A 20,714-nucleotide genomic window follows, 5' to 3' on the forward strand; every position below is an offset into this window, starting at 1 on the left:
GCTTGTTCTCACGCAATTTCCCATTTTCTGCCATTTATTTATCATACTAATAGTGAATAATTACTATTCAGTATTACTGTGATAAAAAATGGAAAAATGGAAACCAAATAACTAGAATGAGACATTGACTGCCAGCTGAGGTCTGTAAGTGAAAAATCATTTTTTTTAAATGTGTTCTGTGTGTGCTTTTGGGTGAGAGTATGTTTTTGTGAAAAAGCGTGTGCATGTGTGAGTGAGTGTTTCTTGTGTGCGTAAATATGTGTATATGATTTGATGTTAGTGAGAGTCTGTGACTGGTAGTAAGTGAGTATTTGTCAGTAAGTGAATATGAGTGAGGCTGAATAAGAGTAACAGTGACTAGAAGATAGGGAGTGGAAATTACTGAGTGTGGGACAGTATTAGAGAGTGTGAGTGAGAATGAGTGATAGTAACAAAGAGTGGTAAAAAGTACGTTAGAGTGAATGACAAAGAAGAGAGTGAGAGTAAGAGAGAGTGCAATAGAGTGTGAGTGAGTGAGTGAGTGAGTGAATGTGAGAAGGTGGTCTGCCTATTTAATGTGCCTGGATTTTATGCTTTTTGATCACTTGGTTTTTGACCTTTACTGAGGGGGAGTCTCATATCCTGTGAATCACCCATGGTAAATGGACAACACATGTTTACTGCCAGCACACATTTTAAGATAAGGGTGCGGTGCTGCAACAAGGTATGGGGCACTTAGCTGGTTACATGGAAACATGTGTGAGGCCTTCACATGTATGATTCCTGTTGTGCTCAGTTCAACTGCAAACAAGTGAGTGGGCGCAAACCGGATTCTGCAGGATTTGGTGTTGGCCTGGGCTAGGACTCATAATGCTAGTTTACACTTCTAGGGAAAGTCAGTGTGGTTTACTGTTTTATCTGCAATGCCACTTGATTGTACAAATGTGGGAAGGGCTGCCTTAGAGCGAAGTTTTTCTTCCCCATGACCTACAGACACCAGAGGGATATAAGAAGGCACCCCCCTACTTGATAGTTCTGGGAGAAGGTGGAAGAAAAGAATGATATTTGCTAAAGCAAGCTCTCACACGCCTTATATTTCATTAATGGTGTCTTTCTCAAGCTAAAAACTGGGACCTACTGAGATACTACTCTCCACACAACAACTTAAGTTACTATTATTTCATATTTTATAATATTTTTCTTTTGTAATATTTAGCAAAATTTGAAAATTGACATTAACAACATTTCATTTCTTTCAACAATCATGATTCAGTTTTGCATCTGTGTTCAGTATATAGAAACGGTTGCAATAAAATTAGAGTCGAAAAAATTCCCCTACACTCACATCTCAATCATATGACCCACAGCAATATCACTAGCATACTATACACTACTATACCACGCCCCAGACCAACACTGCATGCACAGATGGTTATAAAACGGGGTGACAGCATCCACCCTCGATTGCTGTGCTAATGTCTGGGGTGTCACTCTCTCTGGTTGATGGACGTTTCAGTGAACAATATCAATGGTCTCCATCTTCATCAGGACCTTTTGTTTTACATATATTTTTTATATTACGGGTGAAAGTTTGGGGAATCTCTGAGATTCTTAAAAGATACTCCAAGCGGAGTAATACGAACACAAGTGGGTCCTCTGAATGTTCTATATCTTCTGTCGGGTCACTTGACTCATTGTAGTTGTATTGCGGTCTATCTGGAGATAGTGATTCTATTGGACTCTCTGTGGGACATGTGCTTCGTGTCCCGTGTCCCCGCGTCTTATCGCTGTTAACGCAAACTATTTCTGATGCTCCAACGCGGAGGAACATCGGAAATAGTTTGCATCAGGGTGTCCGTTAGAAAGTTAACGGAAGAAATTCTGCTATTGGTGAAAGCAATAAAAAGAAAACGCCTGGAGGTTACATTATCAGGATGTGAAGACCCACTATACTCAAGAAGTATATGCCGCATAGTAACCAAGCAGTAGCTGCATCAATCACCCTCATACTGTGACAGGGATGGGCCTGTCCAAGTCTACTAAACAAAGAAGGGAGCCTTTGACAATAAATGAACGTAAGTGAGTAAAAATGATTAAGTGAATGTGTGAGTAAAAAGTAGAATGGGTGAGTGAGTATAAGTGAGTGAAGAGTGAGGATGTGTTGTTATGCTTGTTAGTCTGATAGCGGTCCCAGAATATCTAAGGCAAATCTTGGCTTATAATGTTGCCCATTGCAAAATAATGATGCCGACATACTGGAAGCAATTCTTGGTATAGCAGACATCCATGGTAAATACTGGTACTGGCATACGACAGGTAATTATTGCCAAATATTGCACAAGTGGAAAAATGCTGACATACCTGAGGAAATTCTAAACATGAGAGGCACCTATGACAACATAGTGGCACTAGCATATTGAAGATAATGCATATCATGAGGGAGGGCAACTGTGGCATATGGAAGAAGGCAACTATGTCAAAATTATGATACTGAGGTGAATTCTGACACTGGGTCACAAATGAAATAATGGTAGATCCCGCAGTGGAAGCCTGAGTGGTTATTATCTGCTCACTACATAGGTAGGCGAAATTAAAAAGCACTACTTAATACCCAGAGGCTGGAATTTCCAGATATTCCTAAACAACCCATTCTGAGGTAAACAAGCTCACACCATTGCTTCCACCCTGACTGCAAAGTCTTAAATAATACCTATCCTTTAAAGGAAGGATTTCAATGTCGGTAATTTTTAATTCAAACATATTTTTCAAGCAACACAACAAAGATTTTGAAATACAAATCTATGTTGAATGGTAGGCTACATGGAAATGGTCTCTGTGCAGTTCTGTTCGGTTTTGGCACTGCCCGAAATAGTTGCACCGGGTACCTAGATCTACTACTACCAGCCGGTGCTGTGGCTCTTGTGTGTTGGAGGGTTATCTGACGTGCAGAGCGGCAGCCAGGGTGAAAGGCACTCTGAACATTCCATGCAACCTGTTCATAAGCATGATGATAACTCACCTGTAGGACACGTTGGGTAAAAAGCATGCACTTTTGGCCTTATGGATTTGAGCCTCATTGATATCGATGCCAACGACATTCTGGAAATGTGCGGCCAAGGCACGTGTGCTTACTCCAGTGCTGCAGCCGACGTCGACTGCCAGCCCAAAGGGCTTCCCCTTCTAAACAAACAAAGAGCCTGGGTGAGACAGATGGACTCATTTCATCTAGAATGTGTATGTTACAGTTCCATTGCAACTCAGATGACGCAGATGGGTTCATTTCACGTAGAATGTACATTTTAGCTCTAATGCACTCCAGATAAACACCTCCAGTAAATACAAAAATGCCACCCTTCCAAACATAATGTGCACGTAGAACAAAATACAAGCTGTTGCAGCACTGTTACCTCCCTCCCCGCCCCCCCCCCTCGCCCCCCCCCCCCGCCATCAGAGACACCCTGGCCCTTATTTATGAGGCCTTGCGTCAGTTTTGCGCCGCCGGTGCGTCACTTTTTGTGACGCACCAGCGGCGTACAAAATGCGCCTTGTTGAGCCATATTTAAAAAGTGACGCATCTAGGTAGATGCGTCACTTTTTAAACCCCTGCGCCACATTATACCTGCGTCAGGTATAATGTATGCAGAGGGGGCGTTCCCCCGCAAAAAGCCTCGTAATAGTGACGCAGTGAAATCTATGAGATTTCACTGCGTCACTTTTAGGATGCTGTTGCGTCAAAATCTTGCGCCTGCCTCACAGCAGGCGTAAGACTGACGCAAGCCCTTTCACATGGGGCTTTCCCCATGTGAAAGGACGCATTGCTGGAGTTGCGTCACTTTTGTGACACACTCCAGCAATGCGTCACTTTTGCGCTTACAGATGCGTTAGAAATACTGACGTATCTGTAAGTCCTTGCGACATGATGCGTCATACAATAAATATGACGCATCATTGGTGTCGCAAGGAGTGCACAGTGAAAAGTGACGCATCGCTGTTTTCACGCAGCGATGCAACACTTTTCATAAATGAGGCCCCCTATTTGTAACTCGTCTTCGGCAACATGGTGGCACACAAGCAGATGGCTTACCTGGTTCATGTAAACATTTAAAAAAGAACCTTAAAATTTCAAAATGAATGACAATTGGCTCTATTTGATATCCAGTATTATTCACTATTAGTGGAATAAAAGAATGGATCAGAATTAGATGGATTATGACCTTTCCTCTCAGTTGAGGTAAGTAAAAAAATGCTTTGACATTTATGTTGTGTGCTTGCTTGGTTGTGAGTGTGTGTTTAAGTGAGAGTGTGTGTAGGAGTGCATTGTGTATGTGCAAACATGCCTGTGAGTGAAATTAAAGATCAAAGGGTGTGTGATGTCCCTTCAGCCAGCCCTGACATTTTGGTGAATTCATGTTCTCACCCGTGCTCATCATCGAATGGTCTAAGCTTCCCGCGTACCTTTTTTTCCAAGTAGGAGAAAATCAGCCTTTGCACCTCATTAGGCTCCCAAAGTATGCACTGTTGGCAGACTGATGGGCACACCTTCCGTTCACAGAATTGAAGAGCCATCTGGAGCTGTAAAGGATTAAAACAAAACCACCGCAATTTGTACAACTTGTAGAATGAGCATCTGGACCGGAAATCTAAATGAGGCTGTAAACACAGAGGCATGTGTGCCCAAACAATCCATAATATTTACACCCAAAGCTTTAGCCCAACATAATTTTCTGCTCGAACGTTTACTGGCCCAATTCACAAAGGTAAACTTAGAGAAAAAGTCTAAGGTTAGACCTGAAGTCTAAGTTTAGACCTAAAGTCTGACTTTGCTAGTAGTGAAGTTAGTCTAGAACAAAAGTCTAACTTCAACCATAAGTCTAACTTTACTAGTAGTAAAGTTTGACTTTGGTCTGAACTTAGACCAAAAGTCTATCTTTATTAGTAGTAAACTTAGACTTTTGGTCTAAGTTTAGACCAAAATTCTAACTTTACTATAATTAAAGTCAGATTTTAGGTCTACATGTAGACTTCAGGTCTAAATTTATACTTTTGGTCTAAAATTACCTTTGTGACCAGGACCCTAATTAATACCCACATAATAATGAACAAATAGGTCATATTGATTGCTGTTTTTAACGGGCTAATATATAAGGTGGACGGGGTAACTCTTGAAATTTGTTTTTTTCTGGATGATGGGCCTTCAAGGGGCTTAGTAGTTACATGTGCGCTTATATGAAGACGTACAGAACCATTTCATTTCCCCTTGGCCAAATTGTGGGATTCTGGCCGAATGACACACATTACCTGCAATGAAGCCAGCAGGGAATCTTCTGTGTCTTGGCGGTGGACTCCCTAAGGCACAGTGTGTGAGGCAGCCCGAGGAAATGACGTCTGCAGGGCCTTTTAAAGGTTTGGGAGTGAGGAGTGAGAAATGCATGCCCCCTTACCTATAAAATGTATTCAGAACCAGTGGGTGGTGTACCTGGGGCCTATACAAGAACAGAGAGAGGGGGCCGGACTCCACCTTTCCTTATTTAAAAATTTCAGCCCAAGGGAATTGGGGTCTCTCGGGCCTTAATGGTCTGCATGCCTTCCTCCCATTTGTTTCTCACAGCACCCCCAGCCCGCTGTTTCATTTTTTTAAAGTTGCAGTCCTGGGACAGTCCCACAAGACACCTATGAGATTCATGATATACTTTTTAAATTGTTTGCCGGGGTGGTCTGAGACCTCTCACACATGCCTCAGTGAGGCAGGGTATCCTATCCTTCCCCTTTATTTAAAAACATTGTTTTACTCATGACAGGGGACCGTGGAGCCGATTCAAAGAACTAATCTGAGAAAAAATCCTAAATGTACAACTTCTGGTATTCACTTACGATTTTTGTTATTCACTGAAATCACTTATGACTCCTAACTTTACGTCCGCAGTCGGGCTGGAATCTCCGCACCTGGACCGTACTCTCCAGCTAGGGCCGTACTCTCCGACTTGAGCAGTAACCTCCGGCTCAGGCTGGATAAAGTGTAATCAATGGGCTGGAATGCAATTTTGACACAAAAGAAACATTAGGAATGTGTGATAAATGATTGATGAGGTCATAAATATATTGGGCCCGATTCACAGAACTAACTTAAGACAAAATCCTAAACTTGCTACCATTTTGGTATTCACAGAAGGCATTTACTCATTTGGGTATTCACAGTAGACTCTTATTTCGGTATTCACAGAAGTTAGGAGTCCTAACTTTAGGACTTCTAAATGCCTTCTGTGAATACCAAAAGTCTTAAAATTAGGAATTTTCTCAATTTAGTAGTAGTAAAGTTAGGACTCCTAACTGTAGGACTCCTAAATGCCTTCTGTGAATACCGAAAGTCTTACAATTAGGATTTTTCTCAGTTTAGTAGTAGTAAAGTTAGGACTCCTAACTTTAGGACTCCTAAATGCCTTCTGTGAATACCAAAAGTCTTAAAATTAGTATTTTTCTCAGTTTAGTAGTAGTAAAGTTGAGAAAATCCAAATTTTAAGACTTGCAGTATTCACAGAAGGCATTTAGGAGTCCGAAAGTTAGGAGCCCTAACTTTACTACTACTAAATTGAGAAAAATCCAAATTTTAAGACTTGCGGTATTCACAGAAGGCATTTAGGAGTCCTAAAGTGAGGACTCCTAACTTCTGTGAATACCGAAATGAGTGAGTGCCTTCTGTGAATACCAAAATGAGTAAGTGCCTTCTGTGAATACCAAATGGTAGTAAGTTTAGGATTTTGTCTTAAGTTCGTTCTGTGAATCGGGCCCAACGTGGGCAGTGAAAAGAGTATGGCCAGACACTACATCATAACCCAGAAAAGTTTGCTCCTTTGCATCATGGTAGATGTAGTACACAATTTGCGCTCCCTTCAGAGTTTACTGCGGTGTCAGCACTACAGTCAACACTAAGGGGAGAGCAAATTGTACCATGATACAAAGGAGCAAAGGAGAATATTATGTGGCAGTCATTAAAGGACTGAGGAACCTGAGCCCCCAAAATTTAAAAAATATCAAACGCAACACAGTAGGTAAGGTGGGCACACCCTGACCCGCTGGGGTCATGTGAGAGTCCCAAAAAAGTTTCAGAAATGAGAAAAGCCTAACCACAGTTGTGCAGGCCATAGACTATGAGTTGTGAAGGTTGGCTGGTGGCAGTAGATTGGGCACATAGACAAATCACACTGCGCATCACTGAAGGCTGTGCACAGAGGGAGAAGTGGGGCACCTGTGAGCGGTTTGTCACCTGCAGAAGTTGCACACAGCATCAGGATGGCTATAGATAGAGTAGAAGTAAGGTAAAAAAATGTTTTTTTAAATTTAAATTCAAAATTCAAAACAAAAGATTACTATCACTTGCATCTGATCCATGCACTACTTAGGACCTCACGCATTACATCACTGATAACATTTTAAATGACATTAATGATAAAATCACTGATGGTATCTCAAAATACGTAATTGATGACATAATTGATGGCATCATACAATCATTGTGACACCGTGAAATTATCTTATAGGGTTTGTGGACTTGAAGTAATTTAACACACTAAACCTGTGGATACATTTCCATTCACTTTAATAGGATAACCCTCTCAAATATTTCACATGATCTGCAATTATTTATATAAAAATATAGCTATGTATATCTTGTTGCCGTTTATACTTATTTGAGGACTCTTAGAGGACGGGGGCATGTGACTCCCTCCCGCAAGCCATGGAATGGCTCAAGGGACCCTAACCTTTAAGTCCGGCACTGTTGGACTTGGCCCTTTTGGCAATTTCACCCCTATACTTTTTGCCTTTTCTGTGACCTGATATTAGCAGTTTTTGGCCTATGCGCACTGGTAAAGTGCGTGCGCGCTCTGAGTGTGGTGAGTGGCCTTCCCTCCCATAGGAATGCATGGGGGATATGTGTGTCCATGGTAACTCCTGGTATGAGAGGAGTGCAGGGGCGAGTTTAGTATGTATGAACTTGTATGAACTTGTAAGAAGAAATGCTGCTCAATGGCGTGCGCAGATTTATGGTGACTGGTGGAGAAATGACACTCCTAGAAGTTGGAAGTTTTGTGTGTTATGTGTCTGCCTGACTGGTGTGAATTGCATGTCTGGCTTGTGAGTGACAGGGGCTGGATGGTGTGGTTGACTCTGGGAGACAGGGTGAGTAAGTCCAGTGATGACTAGAGAGATATGCATGCAGATGAGAGGGAGGAGTTGCACCTGGGACCGGAATAGGGCTGTGCCTTCCCTCCACAAGGCTGGCTCTGCCCCCCTGTTGTGTGTCTGGTCAGTGAGCCCCCACTTGACAAAGGGGGGAGGAGCTGGGCAAAACAAAGTGCTCCATATCGCCACTAAACCAGTTCTGACTGGTCCCCCCAAGCCCTGTCCTCTGACACAAAAGAAAATGGTGTATACATATAGGGGCTGTGACCCCATGATATTGTGCTGTTCCTGACTTGAGGGGGGACTGCTGCTGTTGCTGGGCTCCAGAAGGAACCGCCACTAGGGGCCGCCTCCCTTCTGGAGGGCCCTGTGTGCTGGCCTGCCTGGTCCCAGCTTTTGCCTCCTGGACTTTGGACTAAGTGTGTGGACAGCACTATATCTTTTGTATTTCTGAGTGCTATTGACTTTTATTTAAATGAGAGCTGGTGGTTTGCAGCAATGAAGCTGCAACGTGTGTGATCCTCCTACACTGCCCTTTATTTTTCGGAAGCCCACCCGGCATTTTTGCAGCCTCTGTTGCTCGTTTTTAACCAGTGGGTGCCCACCCCGCAGTTGTGCCTTTTCTTAGGCAGGAGCTCACCCCGCCTTCTTGCTGTTCTACGTTGCGGGAGCTTACCCCGCATTTTCCCTAAGAAGACAATCGCCGCCAGCTACCGTGAGCATCGGCGAAACCAGAAGACCGGCATTCTGAAGGCCGGATTGTGGGTGGGCTGACCAGCGGCCGGAGGCAGAGAGGTGCGGCCGGAAGCATAGAGGTGCGGCTGTTGTCAGCGGGGCTCCTGGAGGAACAAGAGAGCCCTACATGTGGCCACAAGCAGGAGCGAGTGGGTCCAGCGGGAGCCCACCTCGCCTTCGTGATCCTGCCCAAGAGCCTGTTAGAGGAGTCCCGGATCCCAGGAGGGGGTTCGGGTGAAGTCTGGAGAGCCTCCGTAGACTATCCCGGTGAGTGGGGCACAGTTGTGAATCTGATGAAGGGTGGTGTGTGAAGGTACCTTGCCGGTGTCTTCCACCCTATAGTAGCAATGTGGGCGGGGCTCCCGTGGCCTGAGGAGAGCCCCGGGTTCCAGCCTGAGAGTGCCCATTGACCGAGCAGCCAGCAGGAGAGCGGGCCGATCCAACGTTGGGGGTATTTGTTTCTGAGAGTCCCCCAAGAGGGGCTCCCCCAGGCACAGTGGTGCCCGTGCTGCTTTCTTTCGGGGGCTGAATCTAAGCCCCGCATTGGAGCTCAGGCGAAGGGAGCTAAGGAGGAGTACCTCTTTATTTCCCCAGCTACACCACTGAGGTGGACAGCAGCAACGTCTTTGGCAGTTTTGGGTTCATTTCTGAGTCCCAGAGCGGGACTCCAACGTGCACCTTGTTTGTGCTGGCTTCTCTCTCAGCTGCCCTGTCCGACAATGGGCAGCACAACGTTTTGCTCCATTGTTCTAGGAGTGCCCATGGGCCACTTTTAGCACGTGTAGTGCAGTGCTTGTTTGGTGGTTTTTCCAGATGCCCTGCGAGAGCGCAGAAAGCTGCAACTTTGGGGGGCAGTTTCATTTAGAGTCTCAGAGAGGGGCTCAGGGGGCATCTCGGTGCATGTGCTCATTTTCACAGGTGCCCAGCAATTAGTGGGCAGCTGCTATGTTTAGGCAAGTTCATTGTGCACTTTTACTTTGCAGCATGTGCAGCCAGCCCTGACTCTGCAGAACATAGGGCATTTGAGCCCCTGTGAGAGGCAAGTTGGCCTAGGGCCAGCTTCAGTGTATTGAGCCCCCGATTGGGGCATACTGTGTTCATACTAATTATTGCCTAAGGTGATTCATGTGGTCTATGCTAATTTGAGTCATGCCTGACATGATTTAGGCATCCTATATTTTATGTTACTGGAGCTAGATCTCAGTTCAGTATTTTGCCAGTAGTTACTGGTTGTGCTCTACATTTACTATTTGTGCTACATTTACAACTGGTGATTTGTCATGGTGTTGACAGTGGCCCCATTGGCCCTGTCGTGTGTAATTTGTCCCCTGTAAATACTGCCTAGTGCCAGTTGGCACAGTGTACATTGTGTGATTATGCTCTAATGTGTTTTGACCATACAAAGGCTATTTTTGATATAACGTTTTGTGAAGTTGCTTTTGTGGTGAGCCTAGTGTGTTGCTGCTGTGTGGGTGTTGCGCAAACGCTTTACACATTGCGACCAGGATAAGCCTGACTGCTCATGCCAAGCTACAAAGGGGGTGAGCAGGGGTTATCTTTGGCGTGTAACTCCCTTGCCCTGACTAGAGTGGTAGTCTCTGCCTGGCTTTGGCACAAGCCCTAGCCAACTAGAGATCCCATTTCTTTTTTGTCAGTGGTGAGGATAGGACGTGTGTTTGCGCAGTACCACAGCGACAACTGGTTGCACTACAAACTCTGCATTTAGATAATCACGTGTTTGGAGATTATTGTTTCTGAGTTCTATTTTGTTATTCTCCTAAAAGTGTAATTTTTTTATTTTGTACCCCTGTTGCAGCTATTGCACCTAGGTCTCCTGTGTTGCACGTGTCTCTGAGCGTCCCGCCAAAATGGAGTCTGCTTTTAATTTTTATGGTCTGTTTAGGTACAGTATGTGGGAGTTGGTAGAGTTCTGTGAAGAGAGAGACATAGCAGTGAGTGGGTCAGACACCCAGTCAAAACTTAGGGAAAACCTGATCCAATGGCAAAAGGATGAATGGGAACGTGAGAGCGATGAGGAGAAGAGTGCCCTGCTGCACGAGAAGAGGGTGGTGTGTCTGAGGGGAGCCCTGAGGAGTCTGAGGAGGAGGGAGAAAATGATAGGACAGGGACACCAGTAGATAGTGAGGACCCCGTAGATAGGGAGTCCCATACTGGGTCCAGTGCCAGGGACAGTGCCCAATCCCTTTCCCACAGTGACTCCAATCCCCAGGACATCATTGATTTTGTTAAGGTGCAGGCAGGGAAGAATTCTGAGCTCTCACCCTGTCAAAGCAGAAAGGCTCCCTCAGGGTGAGAGCACAACTGTTTTACCCTGCACATGCTCTGGCAGGTAGGGAAACAGAATTGCTCCCACTCAGCAGGAAGAGAAAGAAAATCTGCTCCCTTCTGGCTGGAACAATGTTGGTTCACTCTGCAACCAGGACAAAATAATGTTGATGATTGTCCAGGGTGGGCACCAGGCCACCTCAGAGATAAAAGAAAATGTTAACAAAAGTGACTGGCTCCTCCATGGCCCACGAATTGGAGCCACTTTCAGGGAACCAGCGGAGCTAGGAGGGCCCTGGGATCAGCCTGCAGATCTCAATATTAACAATGCTTTGGGGTGGTTCAGATGGGCACTAGGGCAGCCCATGGATGAAAAAAAGAATATAGTATTCCCAGCATTGGTGCAGCTCCATAGAATGTGGTCACTTGCAAGGAGCTGGGAGCCATGGGGACCCTGGGTCACCCCACACAGCCCAGAACAAAAATGAAAACTGTGGGTGTCTCGTATGGGACCAGAACACCCACAATAAATAAATAAATAAATGAGAAGCATAAAAAATGAGCCATCAGAGCTGCTTGTTTATTATTCATTATTCCTGGCAAGAATCGCCCCATAATCCACTGCATGGGCTGATTTGCATGCATTTGGCAGCATGGTGGTGCCTCAACCTGCTCATTTCCTCAGGCACCTTACTAAATGACTGTTCAACCAGGTCTACCTTATCAACTCAAGGCTCCAATTGGACGTCAGCTCAGTTTCTACTTCATCAGATCCCGCGCCCAAGTAATTACTTGCCCTGGCATAACATTCCAACTGGTTTGCTGCACATATATGGCATGTGCACTAACGGCGTATTATCTTCCACTACCCTGTTATATACCACCTTGGCATGCTATAGGCACCATCTATACACATCATGTTCATGATATATATTCCGAGCACGGCATGGTTTTTTCACTACGGTGCCGTGGATGGTTGGCACAGATTCCCTGACACCTACGCACTTGAATGACGATTAGCACCTAAAATCTTGGCATGAGGTTGCATTACTATTTTCCTATGAGTTACACAGTTGATTAATGTTCTGTTATATGTTTCCTTCCTTCCTGTTCATTATAGGCTTTTGATTCAAGCAAGCAATGAATATCCTGATGATGATCCATTATTATTAATTGGATCGAAACGCCGTCGACACAATATGTGGTTAAACACTAGTGTAATATTATGTGCCTAAAAACCTTGTGTTTCCCACATATGTGAAGCAAATGCATTGTAAATTTCCCTTTTTTGCTCCAATTCTCCATATGCCTGAAATACCCCAATTTTATGTATTGTCTTATGTGTGTGTAGCATTGTGGATGCAGGATTGTGTCCCACTGTTTCATTGTTAGTTCGTCTGATTTAATATATTCAAACATTGAATACATTCTAAGGTCCGGCTGGACTTTGGACTAAGTGTGTGGACAGCACTATATCTTTTGTATTTCTGAGTGCTATTGACTTTTATTTAAATGAGAGCTGGTGGTTTGCAGCAATGAAGCTGCAACGTGTGTGATCCTCCTACACTGCCCTTTATTTTTCGGAAGCCCACCCGGCATTTTTGCAGCCTCTGTTGCTCGTTTTTAACCAGTGGGTGCCCACCCCGCAGTTGTGCCTTTTCTTAGGCAGGAGCTCACCCCGCCTTCTTGCTGTTCTACGTTGCGGGAGCTTACCCCGCATTTTCCCTAAGAAGACAATCGCCGCCAGCTACCGTGAGCATCGGCGAAACCAGAAGACCGGCATTCTGAAGGCCGGATTGTGGGTGGGCTGACCAGCGGCCGGAGGCAGAGAGGTGCGGCCGGAAGCATAGAGGTGCGGCTGTTGTCAGCGGGGCTCCTGGAGGAACAAGAGAGCCCTACATGTGGCCACAAGCAGGAGCGAGTGGGTCCAGCGGGAGCCCACCTCGCCTTCGTGATCCTGCCCAAGAGCCTGTTAGAGGAGTCCCGGATCCCAGGAGGGGGTTCGGGTGAAGTCTGGAGAGCCTCCGTAGACTATCCCGGTGAGTGGGGCACAGTTGTGAATCTGATGAAGGGTGGTGTGTGAAGGTACCTTGCCGGTGTCTTCCACCCTATAGTAGCAATGTGGGCGGGGCTCCCGTGGCCTGAGGAGAGCCCCGGGTTCCAGCCTGAGAGTGCCCATTGACCGAGCAGCCAGCAGGAGAGCGGGCCGATCCAACGTTGGGGGTATTTGTTTCTAAGAGTCCCCCAAGAGGGGCTCCCCCAGGCACAGTGGTGCCCGTGCTGCTTTCTTTCGGGGGCTGAATCTAAGCCCCGCATTGGAGCTCAGGCGAAGGGAGCTAAGGAGGAGTACCTCTTTATTTCCCCAGCTACACCACTGAGGTGGACAGCAGCAACGTCTTTGGCAGTTTTGGGTTCATTTCTGAGTCCCAGAGCGGGACTCCCAACGTGCACCTTGTTTGTGCTGGCTTCTCTCTCAGCTGCCCTGTCCGACAATGGGCAGCACAACGTTTTGCTCCATTGTTCTAGGAGTGCCCATGGGCCACTTTTAGCACGTGTAGTGCAGTGCTTGTTTGGTGGTTTTTCCAGCTGCCCTGCGAGAGCGCAGAAAGCTGCAACTTTGGGGGGCAGTTTCATTTAGAGTCTCAGAGAGGGGCTCAGGGGGCATCTCGGTGCATGTGCTCATTTTCACAGGTGCCCAGCAATTAGTGGGCAGCTGCTATGTTTAGGCAAGTTCATTGTGCACTTTTACTTTGCAGCATGTGCAGCCAGCCCTGACTCTGCAGAACATAGGGCATTTGAGCCCCTGTGAGAGGCAAGTTGGCCTAGGGCCAGCTTCAGTGTATTGAGCCCCCGATTGGGGCATACTGTGTTCATACTAATTATTGCCTAAGGTGATTCATGTGGTCTATGCTAATTTGAGTCATGCCTGACATGATTTAGGCATCCTATATTTTATGTTACTGGAGCTAGTTCTCAGTTCAGTATTTTGCCAGTAGTTACTGGTTGTGCTCTACATTTACTATTTGTGCTACATTTACAACTGGTGATTTGTCATGGTGTTGACAGTGGCCCCATTGGCCCTGTCGTGTGTAATTTGTCCCCTGTAAATACTGCCTAGTGCCAGTTGGCACAGTGTACATTGTGTGATTATGCTCTAATGTGTTTTGACCATACAAAGGCTATTTTTGATATAACGTTTTGTGAAGTTGCTTTTGTGGTGAGCCTAGTGTGTTGCTGCTGTGTGGGTGTTGCGCAAACGCTTTACACATTGCGACCAGGATAAGCCTGACTGCTCATGCCAAGCTACAAAGGGGGTGAGCAGGGGTTATCTTTGGCGTGTAACTCCCTTGCCCTGACTAGAGTGGTAGTCTCTGCCTGGCTTTGGCACAAGCCCTAGCCAACTAGAGATCCCATTTCTTTTTTGTCAGTGGTGAGGATAGGACGTGTGTTTGCGCAGTACCACAGCGACAACTGGTTGCACTACAAACTCTGCATTTAGATAATCACGTGTTTGGAGATTATTGTTTCTGAGTTCTATTTTGTTATTCTCCTAAAAGTGTAATTTTTTTATTTTGTACCCCTGTTGCAGCTATTGCACCTAGGTCTCCTGTGTTGCACGTGTCTCTGAGCGTCCCGCCAAAATGGAGTCTGCTTTTAATTTTTATGGTCTGTTTAGGTACAGTATGTGGGAGTTGGTAGAGTTCTGTGAAGAGAGAGACATAGCAGTGAGTGGGTCAGACACCCAGTCAAAACTTAGGGAAAACCTGATCCAATGGCAAAAGGATGAATGGGAACGTGAGAGCGATGAGGAGAAGAGTGCCCTGCTGCACGAGAAGAGGGTGGTGTGTCTGAGGGGAGCCCTGAGGAGTCTAAGGAGGAGGGAGAAAATGATAGGACAGGGACACCAGTAGATAGTGAGGACCCCGTAGATAGGGAGTCCCATACTGGGTCCAGTGCCAGGGACAGTGCCCAATCCCTTTCCCACAGTGACTCCAATCCCCAGGACATCATTGATTTTGTTAAGGTGCAGGCAGGGAAGAATTCTGAGCTCTCACCCTGTCAAAGCAGAAAGGCTCCCTCAGGGTGAGAGCACAACTGTTTTACCCTGCACATGCTCTGGCAGGTAGGGAAACAGAATTGCTCCCACTCAGCAGGAAGAGAAAGAAAATCTGCTCCCTTCTGGCTGGAACAATGTTGGTTCACTCTGCAACCAGGACAAAATAATGTTGATGATTGTCCAGGGTGGGCACCAGGCCACCTCAGAGATAAAAGAAAATGTTAACAAAAGTGACTGGCTCCTCCATGGCCCACGAATTGGAGCCACTTTCAGGGAACCAGCGGAGCTAGGAGGGCCCTGGGATCAGCCTGCAGATCTCAATATTAACAATGCTTTGGGGTGGTTCAGATGGGCACTAGGGCAGCCCATGGATGAAAAAAAGAATATAGTATTCCCAGCATTGGTGCAGCTCCATAGAATGTGGTCACTTGCAAGGAGCTGGGAGCCATGGGGACCCTGGGTCACCCCACACAGCCCAGAACAAAAATGAAAACTGTGGGTGTCTCGTATGGGACCAGAACACCCACAATAAATAAATAAATAAATGAGAAGCATAAAAAATGAGCCATCAGAGCTGCTTGTTTATTATTCATTATTCCTGGCAAGAATCGCCCCATAATCCACTGCATGGGCTGATTTGCATGCATTTGGCAGCATGGTGGTGCCTCAACCTGCTCATTTCCTCAGGCACCTTACTAAATGACTGTTCAACCAGGTCTACCTTATCAACTCAAGGCTCCAATTGGACGTCAGCTCAGTTTCTACTTCATCAGATCCCGCGCCCAAGTAATTACTTGCCCTGGCATAACATTCCAACTGGTTTGCTGCACATATATGGCATGTGCACTAACGGCGTATTATCTTCCACTACCCTGTTATATACCACCTTGGCATGCTATAGGCACCATCTATACACATCATGTTCATGATATATATTCCGAGCACGGCATGGTTTTTTCACTACGGTGCCGTGGATGGTTGGCACAGATTCCCTGACACCTACGCACTTGAATGACGATTAGCACCTAAAATCTTGGCATGAGGTTGCATTACTATTTTCCTATGAGTTACACAGTTGATTAATGTTCTGTTATATGTTTCCTTCCTTCCTGTTCATTATAGGCTTTTGATTCAAGCAAGCAATGAATATCCTGATGATGATCCATTATTATTAATTGGATCGAAACGCCGTCGACACAATATGTGGTTAAACACTAGTGTAATATTATGTGCCTAAAAACCTTGTGTTTCCCACATATGTGAAGCAAATGCATTGTAAATTTCCCTTTTTTGCTCCAATTCTCCATATGCCTGAAATACCCCAATTTTATGTATTGTCTTATGTGTGTGTAGCATTGTGGATGCAGGATTGTGTCCCACTGTTTCATTGTTAGTTCGTCTGATTTAATATATTCAAACATTGAATACATTCTAAGGTCCGGCTGGACTTTTTTTCATTATAGCGCATATTGTGGCCTATAATTATTGAAGTGTTCATTTTTTCTGTCAAGGACCTTTGTCTTTAACTCAACCTGCTCATTGGCACCACCAGTATGTATTTAGGTGTTATGGGGGCTGCAAGAAGTGCAGCCGTCCCCACAAATACTCAAACAACAATCCTATGTTTCCTGGGGAATAAGCCCAAAGAAAAGACATTAAAACTTTTAATTGTAACTGTATTTATAATCATATAGCACTTATTACACCTGATAAGGAGTTGGAACACTTTTTGGCATTTATCACTCTACTCCGGAACTGAAAGGATTAGTATAGGGGAAAATAAGTTGTTAATTTGAGTGAGGGACATGTGATTCTGTTAGTTTGATTGAATAGAATAAAGGAGGGATAGAGGAAGGCAGAGTGTAGATAGTGTAATTTGGGAGATCATATTAGTTATATGAGATTTGAGATGAGTCAAAGGAGGGATAGAGGAGGAAAGTGTCTAGGAAGTGTTACTTTGGGGATCATAGTGGTAAAATGAGGTTTGGGGTGAGTCAAGGTGAGATAGAGGAGTCAAGAGTCTAGAAAGGGGTATGGGGACCATGGTAGTAGGTTTGGGGTGAGTCAATAAGGTATAGAGGATAGAAGAGTCAAGAAAGGATCTTACAGAGATCATAGTAGGAGAATGATGTTTGGACACCATTTAATGCTTGTGACGTAATATATGCAATCACTACTGACAACCCAAACAACATCATCAATGACATCACTCAAGAGATTTTAAATGACATAACTGATGATATTACGGAGCCCACAGTGCAGGCTGTTGGGACGCGTTCTGCAGCTTCAGTGCCTAGGCCGGCAGCTAGGCTAGGCTATACCCAGCCAGTGGTTAGGCCAGAGGGTCAGCCCTGCACCTGCTCTTGTTCCACCAAACCCACAGCATTTGAAATGTGGCTGTGTGGGTAGGATCTAAGCGCAGCGTCTAGCCTGCACGCAGGCCCTGCACCATCCATATGCCCTAAAGCCTCCTGCATACAGCCATCATGTGCAGCAGGCCATCCCGCTGCCAGTAATATCATTGTAGATATTCTCCAGCTTGTGGTGCATCTAAAGGGTACTTCAGGCCTCTTACCTGCACCGGCCGCAGCTTGTTCAGGGTCTTCAGCAGCCTCCATGCAACCAGGCCATGTATAGCCGGCTCTAACAGAAGGGTTTATGGCAAAGCTCATCTCAAGTCCATGTGCCACAAGGGCAGATACGTACAGCCTTCAACCATGCATGGTGGGCAATGGAGTCACAGCTTCACCTATTGCAAGGAACTACATCTGCCTCTGCTCTACTGAGCTTACAGCAAGCTCTGGTCACCATTCCTGATCTCTGACCAGCATAACCCTAGCCCCTTCCTATCAAACTGCTTGTGTTTGTGGTGTGAGCCTGCAGAGGCATCTATAGCCAGATGGCCTGATTTACTCATAGGTTAGCATTTAATAAATCCATTGTCATGTGGTGACCTGTTCGTATGTTACGCTCAATTCTGTAATCTCAACGTTCATACAGATCTGTCAAACAGCAGCAAAGTTATGAGCACATCAAATTGTTTTGACTTAATGTATGTGCACAGAATGTGACAAGACAACACTAATCTCAACATGCTGCGTACCTGCTAGATTTCCTGCATAGTGGTCAAACACTGTTTTAAGCAAATCGAAAAATGTATTTTAAATAGGAACTGTAGCTTAATTATAACATTTACATATTTGAAATGATTCACTAAAGTCGAAATCTCTGTAAAGGTGATTTTCATATACCAAAAAGCATTTTCTTCACACAACAAAAGGCGCTCTTCATCTCCCTTGGAACTGTCTTTCCTCTAACAATGCTCATTCTGCCCTACTATTACCCTGAAAAAACGGTTCAACCATGCTGAATATGGGAGTTTCGCCAACTTGATGAACTCAAAATGATAGAAAAAAATTAAAACAAGCTCTTCCTAAAGCTCTCACATCTCATTGAATTCGGATGCTTCATGCAAAGTCAACTGACAAGATATATGAAAGAATTAACACTTTGAAAACCCATCCGACACGTTTTCATAACAATGATGTCTCTCAAAGATTTACACCGAAACCAGTAAAGTTCTATTCTCATGCCAACCTACGTACACGTTTTTTTGGTCGAGCAGACCTACGCTCAATGCGTGAGCATTGAGGGTGTCTGCTTCAGACCTATTGTGGCCCGTATTTAGGAATGTGGACAGCTACCAGACGCGCGCTTTGACGAGGTCAGATTTCACCTCGGGAGCGAGCGTCTGGTAGCTGCGCATGCGCGAATGAAATCCCTTGCTCACACATACACACAGGCAGCCCCCACCCCTCTGCATGCACGCACGCACACACACACACAGGCGCGCGCATGCACATGCAGGCATACGACACACATACAGGCACACATACAGGCACACTATCCCCTACCTCGCATTCTCTCTCAATCACACAGTCACGCATGCGCACACACATTCCCTAGCCAACACACGCGCGCACACACTCCCCCCCCATCCCCCACCCTCCCCCACCCCTCCCAGGCATACACACAGGCACGCACACACTTCACTTTAGCTCTGGGCCCCACTCACCGACTGCGCTCTTCCGGCGGGCTCCTCTCGCGCTCCGCTCCTCACGGCGCGGCGCTCCTCTTCTCAATCGGGGCTCCCTCAGGTCCGAGGAGCCCCGCAACAGGCGCCACACTCCTCCTATTCCACGGCCCCCTCCTGGGGACCCGTGCCGGCAGGGCGCTCCATGCGCCGGCAGCTCGCGGACCTCGGGAGGCGGGACTTCCGGTCGGCCGCGACCGGATTGGCCGGCCGGCTAAGAGCTTCCGGGTCGCCGTGGGCAGCACGGCAGCACCCTACAACATGAACTTGTTTTTAGTGTTCTTGGCTTAGATAGAACTGTCAGCTAATGACAGAGTTTCCACGAATACAGCTCGTTTTTTTCAGGCGATAGGAATGCTGGTTTCACAATGAACGTTGAGCGCAGGTGTGTGTTTTTTTTATTTACACTGGAGACATGTGGCGATGTGTTTGGGCGTTTCCATCTTGAGTGCACACGCATGGAATGTAATATCTCACAGAGGCGGTTTTTATTAATCATCATGCAGTCACTACTCCCCTTTACTTATGCTGTGAGACCGTTAGGCCTGAATTTTACTGATAAACCCACCCGTCGATAACTGTCACAAATTAATTGTATGTAATATAACTCTGTGGTTGGCTGCATGTTGTTTCTCTCACATTAGTTACCCATACAACCAGTGCGGATAGCTACAGTCGAGAATTGTGGCGCGCGGCTCTCACTTTCTGCTTGAAGGTCTGCTTCAAATGTTTTTTTGTCGTCCTGCCTCCACCGGTGTCCAGAGTGACATAAACTGTACTGGTCATGGGCAACAGTACTGTCACTGCTGCAGCGCACTGCAGCTCGGGGCACCAGCAGACCCCGACTTGCACCACCACAGGCTCACACAAACCCAGCAAAAGCACATCCCCCATCCCACCAGCCCGCTGGGCCTCTGTAATGACCTGAACATCGCAATGAACGTTGCAGTAGCAACAGGGCAGCCGAATTCAATGGCTGGGGCTGCCGTAGTAACACAGGCCTGCCCCTCAATAGTGGGATTATTCAGGGGTGTCTCTCCTCGCTGTTCGCTATGATATTGCAGTGACGTGCCCCACACTGCGCCGCTATCAGTCCGCGGGCGAATGGCAGGCCTCTGACACTGTCCACTTCACCCTCGCCCGGCAGCTCACATTCTGGTATCCCCAGGGTTCAATTCACACAAGTGTTGGCCTCTCGTTGTGGGAGCACTTCCACTGCTTATTATGTTTCAAAACAGTGTGCAAAAGGACCTCGTTCACTAATAAACAGTGTCAACGTTCGGTTGCAAAGTGATTCATAATAGTTGCTACAAACGGAGCAAATCCTATCTTTGCTTAAAATGCCCTCAATGACGGGCTCGCCATTTAAAGTTCTGTTTGAGCGGG

At 46.1% G+C, this 20,714-nt stretch overlaps 1 protein-coding gene across 2 annotated transcripts in view; it reads right to left on the minus strand.

Moving 5' to 3' along the window:
* The window catches only part of LOC147701323 (uncharacterized), a 104,689-nt gene that overhangs the window by 79,415 nt on the left and 4,560 nt on the right, over positions 1–20,714 (minus strand). For both annotated transcript variants that reach the window (XM_086930040.1, XM_086930039.1), the window contains exons 2-4: positions 5,851–6,007; positions 4,435–4,551; positions 2,999–3,159 (exon numbers count right to left, since the gene is read on the minus strand). In XM_086930040.1, the coding sequence (XP_086786166.1) occupies positions 2,999–3,159; positions 4,435–4,545 (272 nt within the window). In that variant the 5' untranslated portion in view covers positions 4,546–4,551; positions 5,851–6,007. The remainder of the gene's footprint in view (positions 1–2,998; positions 3,160–4,434; positions 4,552–5,850; positions 6,008–20,714) is intronic.

The sequence above is a fragment of the Lissotriton vulgaris genome, chromosome 7 (genome assembly GCF_964263255.1).
Source record: "Lissotriton vulgaris chromosome 7, aLisVul1.2, whole genome shotgun sequence".
In the NCBI taxonomy this organism is placed as follows: domain Eukaryota; kingdom Metazoa; phylum Chordata; class Amphibia; order Caudata; family Salamandridae; genus Lissotriton; species Lissotriton vulgaris.